The following is a 20247-nucleotide window of genomic DNA, read 5'->3' as shown; positions in this document are numbered from 1 at the left end:
ACAAAAACTAAGCAGCATGTGTGTGCGTCTCTTCCAAGCCTTTCATTTCAATAGCTCTGCTAATTAAAAGCTATAATTTAACAAATAATGACCTAACCATCTCACTGTGAAATCAAACAAAAACCTACCACTAAAATGTTGGACTAGATAAAGATAATGAATCCGGGTGCAATTCACACTCCTGCTGGGCCCAGGCTGGCCCCCTTCCAGCAACGGGACTGCGCCCGTGATTAGCAGAAACAGCTTTTCCAGCCATTTGGAGCAAACAGGGAGGATAAATGAGCAATTTATGAGTCTAAGAGTCTTTTTGGACCCACGCCCAATGCTGACAGAGCAGGATGGAGCATTTATTCCTCCCCTGCCCTCGTTCATTGACACTTGGTCAATTTCATTTTCTCCCCGGCCCTCTTTGGCCCCTGGCGGAGAAAGTTATTTTCTTTTCTTTTTTTTTTTTCTGAGACGGAGTCTCTCTCTGTCGCCCAGGCTAGAGTGTAGTGGCGCAATCACGGCGCACTGCAAGCTCCGCCTCCAGGGTTCACGCCATTCTCCTGTCTCAGCCTCGCGAGTAGCTGGTTACAAGCACCCACCACCATGCCCGGCTAATTTTTTTTGTATTTTTAGTAGAGACGGGGTTTCACCGTGTTAGCCAGGATGGTCTCAATCTCCTGACCTCGTGATACGCCCACCTCGGCCTCCCAAAGTGCTAGGATTACAGGCTTGAGCCGCCGTGCCCTGCCCGAAAGTTATTTCTTAATAACAAGCCTGAAGGATTTGTGAAAAGGAAAACTAGCAATGAAACCAGGTGAAGATGCCCACTGAATCCGGCATCCTAAATGTTTAATAAAATAATAAACGATGGGCCGGGTGCAGTGGCTCACGCCTGTAATCCCAGCACTTTGGGAGGCCAAGATAGAAGGATCACCTGAGGTCAGGAGTTTGAGACCAGCCTGGCCAACATGGTGAAATGCCGTCTCTACTAAAAATACAAAAATTAGCCGGGCATGTTGGCGGGCGCCTGTAATCCCAGATACTCAGGAGGCTGAGGCAGGAGAATCGCTATTTTTTTTTTTTTTTTTTTTGAGATGGAGTCTCGCTCTGTCGCCCAGGCTAGAGTGCAATGGTACGATCTCAGATCACTACAAGCTCCGTCTCCCAGGTTCAAGTGATTCTTCTGCCAGTAGCTGGGACTACAGGTGCGTGCCACCACATCCGACTAATTTTTTTTTTCTTTTAGTAGAGACAGGGTTTCAGCATGTTGGTCAGGCTGGTCTCGAACCCCTGGCCTCGTGATCCGCCCGCCTCGGCGTCCCAAAGTGCTGGGATTACAGGCTTGAGCCACCGCGCCCGGCCGAGAATCGCTTGAACCCGGGAGGCAGAGGTTGCAGCGAGCCGAGATTGTGCCATTGCACTCCAGCCTGGCGACAGAGCAAGCCTGTCTCAAAAAAAAATTTTTTTAATGTAAAAAATAATGAAATGATAAAATAAACAATGAAAGCAAGATTGTTTCCCACCTACCACACCCCTTCCCTGAGCTGGGAATTGGGCACCTGTGCCAGGTTAAACATAGCCCGGTGTTCTGGAACCTTCCCCGCAGACCCAGCTCATACCAGTCCGCTGAGAGGCTGCCCAGCTGCTGTACAGGAAATGCTCGCGCTCCGTGGGAGGAGCCCTCAAACGCCCACCCCTTCCTGGAGTCCCGGCGGGAAGGGAGAGAACTGGGGACTCTGGGAAAGCGCTGCGGAGAGGCAAAGAGCTCCCCGTGGAGCTGAGGCAGGAAGACCGCGCGCTGGCTGAGACCCCAGGAGCCCAAAGCTTCTACAAGCTGGACCTGTCGCAGGCGCAGGGAGGAAGGCGATTCCAGGTGTGCAGAGGTCACACGGCCACCCGAGGACCTCACCCTAATCCTGCCTTGAAATCTTAAATCCCAATGTCCGCCGGGCGCGGTGGCTCACGCCTGTAATCCCAGCACTTTGGGAGCCCAAAGCGGGCGGATCACAAGGTCAGGAGTTCGAGACCAGCCTGGCCAACGTGGCAAAACCCCATCTCTACTAAAAATACAAAAGAAATTTGCCAGGTGTGGTGGCGTCGCCTGTAATCCCAGCTACTTGGGAGGCTGAGGCAAGAGAATTGCTTGAGCCCAAGAGGCAGAGGTTGCAGTGAGCCGAGATTGCACCATTGCACTCCAGCCTGGGCGAGAAGAGCGAAACTCCATCTCAAAAATAAAATTAAATACGTCAATAATAAAGCTTTGCGAATCCCATTTAATGATGGTTTTCTTTTCTTTTTTTGAAACGGAGTCTCGCTCTGTCGCCTAGGCCGGAGTGCAGTGGCGCGATCTCCGCTCACTGCAAGCTCCGCCTCCCGGGTTCACACCATTCTCCTGCCTCAGCCTCCCGAGTAGCTGGGACTACAGGCGCCCGCCATCACGCCCAGCTAATTTTTTGTATTTTTAGTAGAGACGGGGTTTCACCATGTTAGCCAGGACGGTCTCGATCTCCTGACCTCGTGATCCGCCCACCTCGGCCTCCCAAAGTGCTGGGATTACAGGGGTGAGCCACCGCGCCCGGCCATGAGCCACCGCGCCCAGCCATGATGGTTTTCAAAGGCTGCTATTTCATTGATGAACACATTGACTCAGTCCCAAATCTTTAGAGCAAAAGTATCAAATGTCAATTTTTTGTATCAGCAGCCTCTCCAGCAGTGACCTGAGACAGACTTTCACAGCTGGGCTGCCAAGGATGCGTCTATTAATTGATTTTATAGAATCTGTGTCATCACTAATTGGGGATATTTGCATTTCAAAAGAGGCAGAGTTCAGGTTCAAGCCATTCTTCCTCTCCTTCTTTTGACTAAGAAGGGACTCTTTAAGGACAGAATTCCACCTTGTTTATCTCTGCATCTTCCAAGCACCTCATGGTCCTCATAAAGATTAAGGCGGGGTGGGGGGACCCGTGGTGCGTCACGCCTGTAATCCCAGCAATTTGGGAGGCCGAAGTGAGTGGATTGCTTGAGCCCCGGAGTTCAAGACCAGCCTGGGCAACATGGTGAGCCCTGTCTTTACAAAACACACAAAAATTAGCCAGGTGTGGTGGCAGGCGCCTGTAGTCCCAACTACTCATGAGGCTGAGGTGGGAGGACTGCTTGAGCCCAGGAGGCAGAAGTGACAGTGAGCCGTGATCATGCCATTGCACTCTAGCCTGGGCGGCAGAGTCAGATCCTGTCTCAAAAAGAAAAGAAAAAGGGCTAACACGGTGAAATCCCATCTCTACTAAAAACACAAAAATTAGCCGGGTATGGTGGCGGGCACCTGTAATCCCAGCTACTCAGGAGGCTGAGGTGGGAGAATCACTTGAACCTGGGAGGCGGAGGTTGCATTGAGCCGAGATGGCGCCACTGCACTCCAGCCTGGGTCTGGGCGACAGAGCAAGACTCCACCACCAAAACAAAAAGAAACAAACAAAGAAAAAAAAAGATCAAGCCTTACAATCAAGATACACACATTAAATGGACTCTGACCATCCGTATTCCTTCGGACTCCTCACACTGCAAACAACAGCTTAAGTAGCAGGTGGATACACTGCTTCAATAATAAAGAGGGTATTTTGGCCCATGTAACTGAACAGTTTGGGGATAGATCTTTAGGCGTGGTGAGATCTAGTGTTCAAACAATGTAACCAAGAGCCTGGTTTTTCTCTTACCACATTTCCCGGCTCTCTTTTCTTGCTGCAAATAGCTCCATTCTCCGACCTGTTCCCGTCTTCACGGTTGCCCGATGAACAGTCATTTCCCAGAGCTAGAGCCATGCTCATGTATGTCCAGCAGGCGTGAGTCTATTCAGGCAATTTCCACACAAGCAGGAGGTGTTTCATTCCTGGCAGCTCCAGCAAAATTCTCTGGGCATCTTACTGGCTCTGACTGGCAACTGCCCGTCCCTGAACCATGTGCTGTGGCCAAGAGGGGAGTCTCCGACAGGCTTAATTAAGCCAATCTCATTCAAAGTGCTGAGGACAAAGGAGTGGAGACGCTCCAACAGAAAAGGGAGATTTTTTTTTTTTTTTGACAGGGTCTCGCTCTGTCACCCAGGCTGGAGTGCAGTGGCACAATCTCAGCTCACTGCAAGCTCCGCCTCCCGGGTTCAAGCGATTCTCCTGCCTCAGCCTCCCGAGTAGCTGGGGCTACAGGTGCGCACCACCACGCCTGGCTACTTTTTGTATTTTTAGTAGAGACGGGGTTTCACCCTGTTGGCCAGGCTGGTCTCAAACTCCTGACCTCAGGTGATCCACCCGCCTCGGCCTCCCAAAGTCCTGGGATTACAGGCATGAGCCACCGCACCCAGCCAAGAGCGATCACTTTTAGTGAGAGAACAGAGGGTGGACGCCAGGAAAACAAGCAGAAATGGAAACCACACTGGCCAGTTCCTGGTGGGTGGAGGTGCTGGGTGGGAGCAGTTTCCTTCCTGGCTTCTCTCTCCGGCGCTCACTGCAGCAGCTTCAAGGGTGACAGTTGGAGGCCACAGAGCCGGGGCCCATCCGGCTGTGTGTGTCGGTGGGGGTGGGGGGACAAAGGCTGACGCCCCATGCTCACCAGTCCACTCCTCGCCAAGCTTCCCCGGCTGCCCAGCACTTCCTTCTTCCTTTCCCTCACCTGCCAGACTCCTATCTCTGAGGCAGTTCTGATCTCTTTGATCATGTTCACCTGCCTCAACTTCATGCACGAGGGAAATTTTTCTGATTCCTTGTAGGCCTGAAACTCCTTTTTTATTTCAATTTTTTTTTTTTTTGACGGAGTCTTGCTCTGTCATCCAGGCTGGAGTGCAGTGGCACGATCTTGGCTCAATGCAACCTCCACCTCCCAGGTTCAAGCAATTCTCCTGCCTCAGCCTCCCAAGTAGCTGGGATTACAGGTGCGTGCCACCACATCTGGCTAATTTTTGTATTTTTAGTGAAGACGGGGTTTCACCATGTTGGCCAGGCTGGTCTCGAACTCCTGACCTCCAGTGATCCACCCACCTCAGGCTCCCAAAGTGCTGGGATTACAAGCAGGAGCCACTCGCTCGGCCTAATTTTTCTGTACATCTAAAATCATTCTAAAAAAAAAACGTTCATTAAAGCATAAAAAATGGGTGGCCAGTCGTGGCGACTCACGTCTGTAATCCCAGCACTTTGGGAGGCGGAGGTGGGTGGATCATGAGGTCAGGAGTTCAAGACCAACTTGGCCAACATGGTGAAATCCCAACTCTACTGAAAACACAAAAATTAGCTGGGCGTGGTGGCACATGCCTGTAATCCCAACTACTCGGGAGGCTGAGATGGAAGGATTGCTTGAGCCCAGGAGGTCGAGGCTGCAGTGAGCTGTGATTATGCTACTGCCCCCCAGCCTGAGTGACAGAATAAGACCCTGTCTCAAAAAAACAAAAACAAAAAAACAAAAAACACCCCCCAAAAACCCATGAAAAATCAAAAAGCAACTGGAGAGAGGAAATAATAGCTAGCAGCTCAAAGTGTACCTTCTGTGAGGGTGGGAATGGAGATGCTTCCCCCACCTCCCCAGCAGCAGGGTTATCTTCAGATAGCAGGAGGAGAGGACATGCAAGTGGGTGAGACAGGTCTCTTTGTGGGCCCAGGCAGGAAGCTGAGGGTTCACACCTGATGGTCTCAGTTTTTCCTCTGAGACAGGAGAGGTGAGCTACGTGCAATGAACTGTGGGTTGTACGTGATGAAGACTTGAAGGTCCTCCAAGAGAAGTGCAGGAGGAACCTGACCAGGGCAAAAGAGCAGTTTCCTCTCTGAGCACAGATGACAAGAGATAAAACTTCAGTTTTTGCAGGGGCAGCCCCAGGTGGATAGCACCAAGCAGCAGGGCCTTAGCCCAACTAGAGGCCTGAATCCAGAGCGCTTCATGGGGTTCAACTTTTTTTTTTTTTTTTTTTGAGACGACGGAGTCTTGCTCTGTCGCCTAGGCTGGAGTGAAGTGATGTTATCTGGGCTCACTGCAATCTCCACCTCTCAGGTTCGAGCTATTCTCCTGCCTCAGCCTCCCAAGTGGCTGGGATTACAGGCGCCCACCACCACGCCTGGCTAATTTTTGTATTTTTAGTAGCGACGGGGTTTCACCATGTTGGCCAGGCTGGTCTCGAACTCCTGACCTCAAGAGATCCGCCCGCCCAGGCCACCCAAAGTGCTGGTATTGCAGCCCTGAGCCACCGCGCCCAGCCTGGAGTTCCACTTTCTGACCAGAAGAGGGCGCCGGGATTCCACTTTTGTTCTCACGCCCCACGTTTCTCTTCCAAAGTTGCTAAGGTTTGGATTCTAGGAGTAAAAAGTTCCCTCCTGAGTCCGCCACAATGATGGCGGGAGGCGGTGGGAGGGTCGGCGATGGTTTTGTTCCTTTGTTTGTTCACTCCCGTGGGGAACCAGGGAAAAGAGTGTGGGAACTGGGTGGAGATATCTGCGGAACAGTCACCCGGAAACGGGAACACGGCTCTGAATGCTGGGAGAGAAGCTGCAGCTGGAAAGAGACATTTGACATTTAAGGGATTGTCGGAAGAAGAGGAGCCGATCAAAAGGGACAGAAAAGGAGTGAGTGGGGAGAGATGCCAAAGAGAGGAGCCCAGTTCCCGCCGGGCACGTGGTTCAGCCTGTAGTCCCAGCGCTTTGCCAGGCGAGGCGGGCGGAGTTCGAGGCCTGCCTGGCCCACAAAGTGACACCCACCCCACTCCCATCTCTACAAAAATAAAATATAAAAATAAATTAGCCGGGTGTAGTGGCGGGCGCCTGTGGTCCCAGCTACTCGGGAGGCTGAGGCAGGAGAATGGCGTGAACCCGGGAGGCGGAGCTTGCAGTGAGCCCAGATCGCGCCACTGCACTCCAGCCTGGGCGACAGAGCGAGACTCCGTCTCAAAAAAAAAAAAATTAAATAAATAAAGTAATTGAGAACGGAAGCTTTGCAGTCAGGGGAAACTTACTGAGACTGTTTTCTCATCTGAAAACGGGGCGACGGATAACAAGGACCGTGAAGAATTCCCCCCACGCGGGCGCCCCAGCTCAGAGCCAGACCCTGGGAGGCTGGAGCCGAGGGAAGCGCCAGGAGCGGGGTCCGCAGCCTCGGCCCTTCCCGCGACCCCCACTTGCGGCGGGATTCAGGCGGTGGCGACCCCCGAGTCCCTCCCCTGGGGCGCCTCCCGACGCGTCCCGGCCCCGGTCTTAGCTCATAAATCTCCTTCACACAGAGGCCCATAAATCAGGGGCCGGTGGAGGGACCCCCCAGCTCCCCGCCCTCGCCCCACTCTGGAAAGGCGCGGGGGGGTGTCGCAGGAAGCCCCTGGGATGGGGGCCGCGGCTTGTTAATTACAGGTCGCGGGGCCTGATTTATGGGGGGCGGGCCGCGTGCTGCGCGGGGGCTGGGCATGTCTGGGGGAGCCCGGACGGGCTCCAGGAGGCCTGAGGGGCTCCTAAGTTCTCAGGGCCTTGTTGAAATGACAGTCTGGAGCATAATCAACCATAACATGTTCCTGTGTAAATAAAATATAAACGTAATAATACGCATGGCTAAGGCAATGGAGAGACTGTGTGCCCGGCTGTGCTAAACGCTGTATCAACTCACCAAATAGTTACTGAATGCCTACTGGGTGCCAGGAATCTTGCATGTATATAGATTCTCTCCTGAACCTCCCCAGGCAGCTCTGAAAGTTAGTCCTTATGGTTCCCATTTTGCAGATGGAGGAATCAAAAGAGAAGTGATCGACTTGTCCAAGGTCCCCTGATTACTAAGTAGTGGGTTCAGGAATCATACACCTCGTCTCCGTCCTCCAAGCTTAACCTGCTTGGACTCGGTTATCCTACCACCTGCTTCACTGTCTTCCTGCTCCACTCATGAGTTGTGTGATCTTGAGCAAGCGTCTTAGCCTCTCTGAGCTTCAGTTCTCCTCACTGATAAAAGAGGATTCTGCCCTATCTACCTCACAAGGAGTTAGGAGGGTCCAATTTAAAGGGAGTTTATAAAAGTGCTTTAAAAATTCTCTCTAAAGTTTTATATGAGGCTGGGCGAGGTGGCTCATGCCTGTAGTCCCAGCACTTTGGGAGGCTGAGGCAGGCAGATCACTTGAGGTCAGGAGTTTGAGACCAGCCTGGGCAACATGGTGAAAACCCATCTCTACTAAAAATACAAAAATTAGCTGGGCATGGTGGCACACGCCTGTAGTCCCAGCTACTTGGGAGGCTGAGGCAGGAGAATCGCTTGAACGGGGGAGGTGGAGGTTGCAGTGACCGAGATCACGCCATTACAATCCAGCCTGGGGAAAAAAATTCTGTATGAAAGAGTATTAGGCCAGGCACAGTGGCTCATGCCTGTAATCCCAGCACTTTGGGAGGCCAAGGCGGGAGGATCACGAGGTCAGGAGTTCGAGACCAGCCTGACCAACATGGTGAAACCCTGTCCCTACTAAAAATACAAAAATGAGCCAGGCATGGTAGCGTATGCCTGTAATCCCAGTTACTCAGGAGGCTGAGGCAGGAGAATCACTTGAACCCGGGAGGTGGAGGTTGCAGTGAACCGGGATCTCACACTGCACTCCACCCTGGGCCACAGAGCGAAACGCCGACTCAAAAAAAAAGAAAAAGAAAGAGTATTAGTTTAAGGTGACTTTAGGTACTGTAATGGATAAATCCCCAAATCTCAGTGGCTTAAACATGAAGATTTATTTCCTGCTCATGGAATCATTCATGTGGTGTCTCTGGTCAGGCAGTATTCCTAGGCAGCTCTCCCCGAGCCATGATTGAGGGCCCCAGACTTCTTCCTCTTGGACCTCTGCCGTCTTCAGCTTGTGGCCCCCATGGCTGGCCTAGGGGACCTGAAGCCAGCAGGACAGGACATGGAGGCTGCAGAGGTGCGGGTGGGAAGTTCGTATGGGTGGGCCTGCAGGTGGCACGCATCAGTCCTGCTCACAGTCACCAGAGAACTCAGTCGACTGCAGGAAAGCCTGAACTGCTGCATTCATTATGTCTTGTCAAGAACAGGTGACCTCAAAACCGACTGCTTTAAAACAACCATAAACATGCGTTAGTTCAGTTTCTGTGAGTCAGGGTTTTAGGAGCGACCTCCCTGGGTGGTTCCTTTCTCCTCTTGTTCATGACGGAGGATGCATATGAGTCCTAGAGCTCCTGCAGCCCTTTTGCCACTATGAGAGAAGCCACCTTGAGAAAGAAAATATGGGTCAGGTGCAGTGGCTCATACCTGTAATCCCAGCACTTTGGGAGGCCGAGGTGGGTGGATCACAAGGTCAGGAGTTCCAGACCAGCCTGGCCAACATGGTGAAACGCCGTGTCTACTAAAAATACAAAAATTAGCCGGGTGTGGTGGCACATGCCTGTAATCCCAGCTACTTGGGAGGCTGAGGCAGGAGAATTGCTTGAACCTGGGAGGCAGAAATTGCAGTGAGCTGAGATCTTGCCACTGCACTCCAGCCTGGGAGACAGAGTGAGACTCCATCTCAGGGGGGAAGAAAAAAGCAAGAAAGAAAATACGGAGAAGGGCCAGGCGCAGTGGCTCACGCCTGTAATCCCAGCACTCTGGGAGGCCGAGGTGGGCAGATCACAAGGTTTGGAGATTGAGACCATCATGGCTAACACGCTGAAACCCCGTCTCTACTAAAAATATTTCAAAAAATTAGCCGGACGCGGTGGCGGGCACCTGTAGTCCCAGCTACTCAGGAGGCTGAGGCAGGAGAATGGCCTGAACCCGAGAGGCGGAGCTTGCAGTGAGCCGAGATCACACCACTGCACTCCAGCCTGGGCGACAGAGCGAGACTCCATCTCATAAAAAAAATAAAAAATAAAAAAATAAAATAAAAGAAAATACGGAGAAGAGGTATGAAAGAATCACAGAAGAGTTATAGATCAGGAGTAAAGGATAATCAAATTCCTGTGGAAGTGTAAAGGGCCAAGAACACCCAAGAGAATTCTGAAAATGAAAAATGAGACTGCAAGATTGCCCAGCCAGACAGGCATTACCCAGAAATGGTTGGAGGTGGCTTGGCAGATATGTGGCGTTACAAATCACTGGAGGCAGGGTGAACGGGTCACCAAAGGGAGCTGGAAAGATTGGTAACTGGGTTCCAAGCATGACAATAATAAAGCAATAATAATGGCAGCAATAGGAATGTAGTCATGGATGCCATTTACTGACACCTACACAGTGTTAGAAATACTTTTTTTTTTTTTTTGAGGCAGGGTCTCACTGTGACCCAGGCTGGAATGCAGTGACTCGATCACAGCTCACTGAAGCCTCGATTTCTCGGGCTCTAGCTGGGACCACAGGCACGCACCACCATGCCCAGCTAATTTTTTTTTTTTTTTTAGAGATGGGGTCTTGCTATGTTGCCCAGGCTGGTCTGGAACTCCTGGCCTGAAGCCGTCCTCCTGCCTTGACCTCCCAAAGTGCTGGGATGACAGGCAGGAGCCACCACACCCAACCAGAAGTCTGCTTTTGGTTTCTCTCACTTTGTCCTCACACCAAACCCACAAGGGAGGTACTATCTTTTTTCCTTTAAGACGGAGTTTCACTCTGTCACTCAGGCTGGAGTGCAGTGGTGTGATCTCAGCTCACTGCAACCTCTGGCTCCCAGGTTCAAGCAGGTAATGCCTGTCTGCCTCAGCCTCTCAAGTAGCTGGAATTACAGGTGCACGCCACCAGGCCCGGCTAATTTTTGTATTTTTAGTAGAGACGAGGTTTCACCTTGTTGGCCTGGCTGGTCTTGAACTCCTGACTTCAGGTGATCTGCCCTCCTCGGCCTCCCAGAGTGCTGGGATTACAGGCGTGAGCCACCGTGCCTGGCCTGTAATTCCTCTCAAACAGATGAGAAAGCCGAACCTCAGGAGGGTAGCGAAGATCTCTTGAGCCCACACATGGCTCTCGGCCTCCTGGGCACCAGGTAGGAACCCTGTTTTTCCTCCCAATAACAGAGCCCTTTCCTGAGAGTTCCTGGCCTTCAGCAACCCTGGGCCCGGGAGGCAGAGCTCGCTGTCCACACCAAGCCAGCACCCACCTACCCACCACCACCTGCCCTCCCCACACCGCCCCAGACCTGGAATTCCTTCTCCAGACTGACTCTGGGGCAGATCCAAGGCTGATTAAACCCCAGCTAAAAGCACAGAGGCCTCTTTGTCATTTCTTTAATGAGAAGCCAATCACCAGGTCATTAGTGGGTGGAGGTGATGAGCAGTTTGGTACTGGGGTGGGAGGGAGGAGAACGCTCTTGTTTATCTGGATGATTTACAGCTGCAGTGGCCGAGCTGGCCGGAGAAAGGAGCAGAGAGTAGGAAAAAGAGAAAGTTAATATTCACAGAGTTCCTTCTAGGAGCCAGGCCCTGTACTGAGAGCGTAAAAACATGGTCTTTCATTTAATCCTACAACAAACCTGATGAAGCAGTACCATTGCATACCTCATTTTACAGACAAGGAAACGGAGGCTCAAACAAGTGAAGCATCAGCCGGGCGTGGTAGCTCACGCCTGTAATCCCAGCACTTTGGGAGGCCGAGGCGGGCGGATCACCTGAGGTCAGGAGTTTGAGACCAGCCTGACCAACATGGTGAAACCCCGTCTCTACTAAAACTACAAAAATTAGCCAGGCATGGTGGCAAGCGCCTATAATCCCAGCTACTTGGGAGGCTGAGGCAGGAGAATCGCTTGAACCTGGAAGGTGGTGGTTGCAGTGAGCCGAGATCATGCCACTGCACTCCAGCCTGGGTGACAGAGCAAGACTCCGCCTCAAAAAAAAAAAAAAAAAAAAAAAGAAGTGAAGCATCTCGGCAAAGGCTATGCAGCTAATAAATGATAATCTTATTCTACACAACACTCTGCTGTTCAGTGTTACAGGCAGGGCTGGGGTGAGTGCAGGTGAAGGGCCAAGCAATATCCCAGCATTACAGCAAGAAAGAACAAGCTGTCGGCAGGTGCCGGATGGAGGGACGCTGCTCTGTGGGCTGGGAGTGGCAGCAGTGGAGAGGACCAAATGTGTGCATGAGCTTGTTAGAAAGAAACCCTGGGATATTGAGTGTGTTCTCCAGAAAAAGGATGATAATAATAACAGTAACTAATTGTTACCTTTTTTTTTTTTTTTTGAGATGGAGTCTCACTCTGTCACTCAGGCTGGAGTGCAGTGGCGTAATCTTGGCTCACTGCAACCTCTGCCTCCCCGGTTCCAGAAATTCTCCTGCCTCAGCCTCCCCAGTAGCTGACACTATAGGCGCCTGCCACCACGCCCGGCTAATGTTTGTATTTTTAGTAGAGATGGGGTTTCACCATATTGGCCGGGCTGGTCTCGAACTCCTGATCTCAGGTGATCTGCCCACCTTGGCCTCCCACAGTGCTATTACAGGCATGAGCCACCGCAACCGGCCAATAATAACTAATTTTTTTTTTCTTTTTTGCGACGGAGTCTTGCTCTGTCGCCCAGGCTGGAGTGCAGTGGCGCGATCTCAGCTCACTGCAAGCTCCGCCTCCCGGGTTCATGCCATTCTCCTGCCTCAGCCTCCCGAGTAGCTGGGACTACAGGCGCCTGCCACCATGCCCGGCTAATTTTTTGTATGTTTAGTAGAGACGGGGTTTCACTGTTTTAGAAAGGATGGTCTCGAACTCTTGACCTCATGATCCGCCCGCCTCGGCCTCCCACAGTGTTGGGATGACAGGCGTAAGCCACCGCGCCCGGCTGATAATAACTAATTATTAAGTGCCCACAATGTGCCAGGTACCATGCGTGCTACGGGCTTTCTGTGCGTGGTGTCATTTAATGCTCACAGCTCTCTTATGAGGCAGTTACCAAACCATTTTACAGATGAAGAAACAGCGTGAGGGTCAGAAAGGTTAAGTCACCTGCTGCACCTCTTGAAGTTGGGATTGGCTTGGGAGTCAGAGAGGTTGACCAAGATGGCTGCTTACTCTCTACGCTCTGTTGTCAGGATTCTTGGTTGCAAACAACCAAATCCAACTTGAGCAGAAGGAAGAGGCGGGTATTGGCTCTGAGGTAGCTCACAAAGTCAATGGAAAAAAAGTCTGGGGCACGGTCACTCACGCCTGTAATCCCAGCACTTTGGGAGACCGAGGCAGGCCAATCACTTGAGGTCAGGAGTTCAAGACCAACCTGGCCAACATGGTGAAACCCTGTCTCTACTAAAAATACAAAAAATTAGCTGGGCGTGGTGGCAGACGCCTGCAATCCCAGCTACTCAGGAGGCTGAGGCAGGAGAATCGCTTGAACCCGGGAGGTGGAGGTTGCAGTGAGCCGAGATTGCGCCACTGCACTCCAGCCTGGGCGACACAGCAAGACTCCGTCGCAAAAAAAAAAAAAAAAAAAAAAAAAAAATTACCAAAGTTGTGGGTGCCCTCGGTCCGAGATGACCATATGCCACTGGCTTTCTTGTCCCCATGTCCATGGCTGGACCTTTGTAGAGAGAGCCTCTGAGCTAAGGCTTCTGCTTTTAAAGGAGGATATGGAGACGACACCCCCTTTTGTCATCTGCTTTATCCCACTGGCACCCCCACATGTCAATTCTATTTTCCAAACAGGTGTTGACTCCGTGCCCTTCTCTCACCATCGCCTGTGTAGCTCAGGCCCCCCCTTCCTCCAGGATCCTTGCTTCCTAAGTGGAATTTGTCTTCACATCCATTCACACTGCGCAAAGAGCTCTAGCTGTAATTCAAATACGGCTGACATTCCTCAGCTTAATAACCTTTTGCGGTACCCAGCTGCCTACAGGGCGAAAAGCAAGCTTTTGGCACGACGCCTGGTGATCTCCAGCCTTATCTCCCGTCACTCCCTGGCCTCACATTTGGTGGTTTGGCAAAGCCACTTTCCTGTATTTTTCGCATCATCCTGTGACGGCTTACTCTTCCAGGGCCTGGCACCTGCTGTTCCCTCTACCTCCTGTCTACTTGGCAAACTACTATTCATCCTTTGAAATCCAGTTCAGGGCCGGGCGCGCTGGCTCACGTCTGTAATGCCAGCACTTTGGGTGGCCGAGGTGGGCGAGTCACTTAAGGCCGGGAGTTCGAGACCATCCTTGCCAACATGGTGAAACCCCCGTCTCTGGTAAAAATACAAAAAATAGCTGGGCATGATGGTGGGTGCCTGTAATCCCAGGTGCTCGGGAGGCTGAGGCAGGAGAATCGCTTGAACCCGGGAGGTGGAGGTTGCAGTGAGCCGAGATCGTGCCATTGCACTCCAGCCTGGGTGATAGAGCGAGACTCCGTCTCAAAAAAAAAAAAAAAAAAAGTTTTTACTGAATAAGTGCATGAAGGGGCAGAGGCTGCAATTGCGCCCCTACGTCCTCCACACTGGGCCGCGTGTGGGTTGAAACGCCAGGGTCTCGCCTGGGAGAGGAGGCTCAGGGCTTCCTGGGACACGCTCTCTGGAGGGGGTGGGGTCCAGGCCCCCGTGAGCGGCTCCCGGACTTTCTCTCCCGGGCGGGCGTTCTGTCCTCCCTCGGGGAGCGGCGCCGGAACTTCCGGAGGAAGAGCCGGAACTTTTGAACCCCAGGCCCCGCCCGGCGCTAATAGGCACCTTCGCGGCCGCCGGCGGAACCGCCAGACCCTAAATCACAGCGCCCCGCCCGCCGCCTCCTCCCGCCCGGGCCGAGAACTCGCGCTCCCGGGCACGGGCAGCTGCCGCGGAAATGCCGGGCCCGCCGCTGGCTTTGAAGTCGGCCGCGCCCCGCAGCGCCCGGGAGTCCCGTGTTCCAGGAGGGGGCGCCTCTCCCGGGTCCTCGGGGTTCTTCACGTGGGGCCGTTTCCTGACCTGGCTGGGAAGGGCGGGAGCGGTCGGGAAACGCCACCGGGAACCGCGCGCTGCGTGGGCATTTTCTCTGCTTTTACTGACCTTTTTTTTTTTTTTTTTTTGGTTGGTTTTTGTTGTTTTTGAGACGGTGTCTCGCTCTGTCGCCCAGGCTGGAGTGCAGTGGCGGGATCTCGGCTCACTGCAAGTTCCGCCTCCCGGGTTCAAGCGATTCTCCTGCCTCAGCCTCCGGAGTAGCTGGGACTACAGGCGCCCGCCACCACGCCTGGCTAATTTTGTATTTTAGTACAGACGGGGCTTCACCATGTTGGCCAAGATGGTCTTGAACTCTTGACCTCAAGTGATCCGCGCGCCTCGGCCTCCCAAAGTGCTGGGATTACAGGCGTGAGCCACTGCGCCCGGCCTCTAGCTGCTTTATAATTCCACATATATTGCAGATTTGGGGGAAAAAGAACCTGGGAAATACAGATGTCCTTAGGATGCTTTCATCCTAGTGGGCAAGGCAGACAATCACAGAAGTAAATACATACACTCTGCTTCCTAATGCCTTATTATTTTCTTCTATGGAGAAATTCACAGTTTGAAATAATGGGGTTATTGGCCATGCTCTTTTGGCGAGATGGATGTGAACCACACACCCATTCCAATGCCATAGGCCTTGGCATTTTAGAGGCATTTGGATTGTGACTGGGAATGAGTGGCCTTCAGGCGCTCCAAATAACTCAGCTGTGGATGCCGGAAATTCCACTGGGGGTCTTTCTCTGGGAATAAACATTATCTTTTTTCTGAGACCCTCTTTCAAATGCAAATCCCTGGGGGAAGAGGACAGAGGCTACTCACTGACTTCATAACCTGGCAGGGCTGTGTCACAAGATAGGGCTGCCCGAGGGCTCTGGACCCCAAAGATGCCCCTGATGTGGACCCAGGGATGCAAAGGGATCTTCCCCTTCACCCTCGGCTGCTGACTCATCTCAGCTCTGCCTGCAGAAGGGGAGTCAAAGGGCAGTGGAAGGAGAGTCAGGCCCAACCAAAACCCGAACCCCAATTGCAGCCAGCCGCCCTCCATAGCTGAAAAAGCCGGAAGCTCTGGGTCAGCCTTACCTGCAGGGCCCTGCCCTTCCCATATGAGCCCTGCCGGGACACCATGCTTTGCTCAATGACAGCTCTGTGGTTGCCCATGGGACTTGACAAGAACTTTCTAGGTATTGTTGTTGTTGCTGTTGTTGTTGTTGTTTTTCTGAGACAGAGTCTCGTTCTGTCGCCCAGGCTGGAGTGCAGTGGTGCGATCTCGGCTCACTGCAACCTCCAGCTCCTGGGTTCAAGCCATTCTCCTGCCTCAGCCTTCCGAGCAGTTGGGATTACAGGCGCCTGCCACCATGCCCGGCTAATTTTTGTATTTTTAGTAGACGGGGTTTTATATACTCTGTTGGCCAGGCTGGTCTCGAACTCCTGAACTCAAGTGATCCGCCTGCCTCGGCCTCCCAAAGTGCTGGGATGACAGGCGTGAGCCCCAGTGCCCGGCCCTCTGCCACTCTTTTTATTCCTATCAGCTCTCCTGCTAGAAGCCAAACTTAGCACCTTATCTGGCAGTGGGGAGGAAGAATGTGGAACCCAGACACCCCACAGCGGCCCCAGAGCGAGGCAGGGCAAGGTCCCCGGGGCAGCGTGGCCGGGCTGCCCGTCTGGTCCCCGCTTACAAGAACCTGCAAGCTTCCCTCCTTGCTTTCCTTCTTCCCCTCGGTTCCTCCCCCGCCGACCTACCTGGAGGCCGATAATAAAGCAGGAGGAGGGAGATGGATGGACGGGAGGGCGGGGCGCCGCGTGGTGCCATAAAGCCCAGCCGGAGGGGGCCTGTCTCGGGAGTGTCCAGCCCCAGAAGCCGGGGACCGTCCGCGTCGCGTGCCTGGCCTGGGCAGTGGACAGAGGGCAGACGGCAGAGGGCCAGGGCTGGGGCAGAGGGCGAGGGCCCAGGAAGGCCATGCTGCGGGGCGCGCCAGGATTAGGCCTCAGGGCGCGGAAGGGGGCTGAGGGTTCTGAGGAGGACTTGGGGGGCCCCTGCCCCGAGCCCGGGGGGGATTTGGGGGTGCTGGGGGCGAACGGCGCTTCCTGCAACCGGGGCGAGGCGGAGGAGCCGGCGGGCAGGAGGCGCGCGCGGCCAGTGCGTTCCAAGGCGCGGCGCATGGCCGCCAACGTGCGGGAGCGCAAGCGCATCCTGGACTACAACGAGGCTTTCAACGCGCTGCGCCGGGCGCTGCGGCACGACCTGGGCGGCAAGAGGCTCTCCAAGATCGCCACGCTGCGCAGGGCCATCCACCGCATCGCCGCGCTCTCCCTGGTCCTGCGCGCCAGCCCCGCGCCCCGCGGGCCCTGCGGACACCTGGAGTGCCACGGCCCGGCCGCGCACGGGGACACAGGCGCCAGCCCCCCGCCGCATGCAGGGCCCAGCCTCGCGCGCCCGGACGCCGCCCGCCCCTCGGTGCCGTCCGCGCTCCGCTGCGCCTCGTGCCCCCCGCACGCGCCCCTGGCACGGCCCAGTGCGGTGGCCGAGGGGCCGGGCCTAGCCCAGGCCTCCGGGGGAAGCTGGCGTCGCTGTCCGGGGGCTTCCTCTGCCGGGCCGCCTCCCTGGCCGCGGGGCTACCTGCGATCCGCCCCCAGAATGGGCCACCCGCGCTCCTGACCGGCCTCGAGGCACCGGCTGGGCTGCAGGGAGGCCGGGTGGCAGTTGGACTACAAAAGCCGGGACTGCAAAGGCGTCCTGGACAGAGCAGAACTGGACCAGCTGAGACCTGGCGTGGAAGAGACACGGCCTCGCCAGAGAGAAGGAGCGCCGGGGCCTGGGGCTGCGCCCCCACATCCCAGCCTAGGGAGGCAGTTCCCAGAAAGGCTCAGGATCCTGAATTCATCTTGGACTCGAACTCGTCTTGGAATGCCGCCTTCGCACCCCTGCGCCTCCGAGCCTTGTGTGTTCTCGATAATTTTGGGAGAGTGAGGGCTTTGGGGCAGGAGGTGTGGGAGCGTGGGAGTGCGGGTGGGGCCTGCTGTGGTGTCGTGGGCCCATGAGTGCGGAGTCCCCTTCCCTGCCTGCGCTGCTGCCCAAGCCTGATCTGGGAGAGGCAGGATCCGGGAGAGGCAGGCAGGGGCAGCAGCCAAATAAAAAGGAAAAACTCATTTCTGTCCGATACCACGACTCCAGTGGGCCCCGTGGCCCAGGGTGGCAGGAACTCCTGAGGGCTGGGGGCTCTCCTTGGAATGCTGGGCGGGGCCTAAGGCCCACAGGTAGGCGCCTGGGGGAACTCGTTCATAGGCAAGACCCCAGGTGTGGCTGAGCATTGTGGGGGCCCAAGGGGAGTAAAGAGACATCCAGAGATCCCCTCCTTCCTGAGTCCCCTCGGGTGGAAGAGGATATGATCAGGAGGGGGTCACGGGGCCTGGGAGGCTAAGGATGTGGTCAGCCCCATCTCTGGACCTCCCTGCAGAGCTGCCTGGAACCAGCCACAGTGAAGGGAGAGTCTGGCCAGGTCTCAGGGAAGGAGGCCAAGGGCAAGGCTAGGATTGGGGGCCACTAAGTCCTGCGTGCCTGTACCCAAGCGACAGGCAGGAAGAGCTCCCAGGGAACCGTGGGCCAGGGCCCCCACAATGAGGGGCCAACTTGGAACCCAGGAAGGATTCTGGGGAGAGGGTTGAGTGAGGGCAGAAGGGCCTCAGGCCAAGCCTGCTGAGCTAGTGAGAGACACAGCCAGCTGCCCCGAGAGTTTTGTCCAGAGAGCTGCCCTGCGTCTCAGATGAGCTGGTGTCTGGCCCGGCTCAGGCTAAGGGTCTAATGTTGCAGGGGCTGCCTGCTGGGCCAGCGCCCAGAGTTGCTGGGGGAGAGCTGGGCTCTTGCCAACAGGAGAGGGAAGGGTTCCCCACAGCTAGCTCAGAGTGGGGATCCCACATAAGCTAGAGAAACGCCATTAGGCATAAACCCAGGGAGAGTTTCCCAGAGCACGCGGGGTGAGGCTCACCGCTACAGTTAAAAGTGCCCCTGCTGTCTGCAAACCCCAGCCCTGGCTGGCACACTCAGCATCCTGTCCCCAGCCACGCCCTTAGGGCTCCCAATTGCACAGGGAGGCTGTGACACAGACCACGGGAAGGCTTTGACTCTATTCAGAGCGGACGTGGGGTCTAGCCAGGAGCAGCAACGCGTGAGGTGCTGGCCCCAGCCCTGCCCGCCGAGCCCCACAGTGCCACGGGCTGCCAGTGAGAAGGAAAGAGCCAGGCCTGCCCTGGTCCAGCCCCTGCTCAGCCGCCTCTCTCAGCCTCTAGTTCCTCCCCTCTGACATGAATAATGCTTCCAGGATGGCTGTGAGGATTTTAAGTGGTTCGTAATGGACCGTTTCTGGCAAACAGAAGGTGTTCACAAGCTGTCACTGTTTGTGTACTATTAGGATCTTATGAGAAACCAGCTTGGATAAGGCTGTAGCCATGTTTCAGCCTCAGGTATTTATCCTCTGGAAACACGACACAAGGACCAGCAAGTCCTGCTTTGCTAAATTCCAGGACTGAAAGAAATAAGGGGGCTGGGTGCGGTGGCTCACGCCTGTCATCTCAGCACTGTGGGAGGCCGAGAGGCGGGCGGATCACCTGAGGTCAGGAGTTCGAGACCAGCCTGGCCAATATGGTGAAACTCCATCTCTACTAAAAATACAAAAATTAGGTGTGTGTGGTGGCGCATGCACCTGTAATCCCAGCTACTCGGGAGGATGAGGCATAAGAATTGCTTGGGCCCGGGAGGCAGAGGTTGCAGTGAGCTGAGATTGCACCACTGCACTCCAGCCTGGCCAACAGAGTGAGATTCTCTCAAAAAAAAAAGAAAAGAAAAGAAAAAAAAAGAGAAAGAAAGAAAGGTTCTTCTCCCCCACCCCGTCACACTCTCAGCCTGGAAATAGCAAGGACACCCCTGCAGGCAGAATCCTGATGCGGCAGCCCCATGAGTTCAGTGGGAGGATGTCACAATTCTGGACTTCCATCTCCTCACTGACCAGCTGAGTGGTCTTGGGCCAATCGCCTGGCGGCTTTGAGCCTCGGTGTTCCCATCTGTATAATGGGCTAGAATAAGTACTCACATCATAGGCTGTTTTGGAGACTAAATGGGATGATGCGTTTAAAGCACTAACATAGTGCTTGGCCCACATAAACGCTCACCGAGTGGAGGCTGTTCAGACATACTCAGTTCACAAGGTTGTTACAAGGAGAGAATGCATGGGAAGCTGTTTTATAAACTGTAAAGTCCAGGACACATTGGCTGCTATCATGGTTTTTCCAGGGCTGTGCGTTTGGGTGCTGATATGTGTTTGCCTAGGATTCTGAGTTTGTGATGTGTACATATTTTGTGTGTGCTTATATAGATGTGTGGCTGCGTGGATATTTGCGTGGGTATCTATATACGTATCAACCTAACAGGTGCTTCCTCATCTCTCTG

At 54.3% G+C, this 20247-nt stretch overlaps 1 protein-coding gene across 1 annotated transcript; it reads left to right on the top strand.

The window, feature by feature from the left end:
* The first annotated feature begins 16553 nt into the window (after window positions 1-16553).
* On the top strand, window positions 16554-17712 carry BHLHA9 (basic helix-loop-helix family member a9). The gene has a single exon (XM_030800126.1). The coding sequence runs from the start codon at window positions 16765-16767 to the stop codon at window positions 17461-17463; it is 699 nt and encodes a 232-aa protein (XP_030655986.1). The 5' UTR covers window positions 16554-16764; the 3' UTR covers window positions 17464-17712.
* Window positions 17713-20247: the final 2535 nt, after the last annotated feature.

This window comes from Nomascus leucogenys, chromosome 19, assembly GCF_006542625.1.
Source record: "Nomascus leucogenys isolate Asia chromosome 19, Asia_NLE_v1, whole genome shotgun sequence".
In the NCBI taxonomy this organism is placed as follows: domain Eukaryota; kingdom Metazoa; phylum Chordata; class Mammalia; order Primates; family Hylobatidae; genus Nomascus; species Nomascus leucogenys.
Note: the sequence above shows the minus strand (reverse complement) of the source record. Positions and strands in the feature narration are given on the sequence as shown.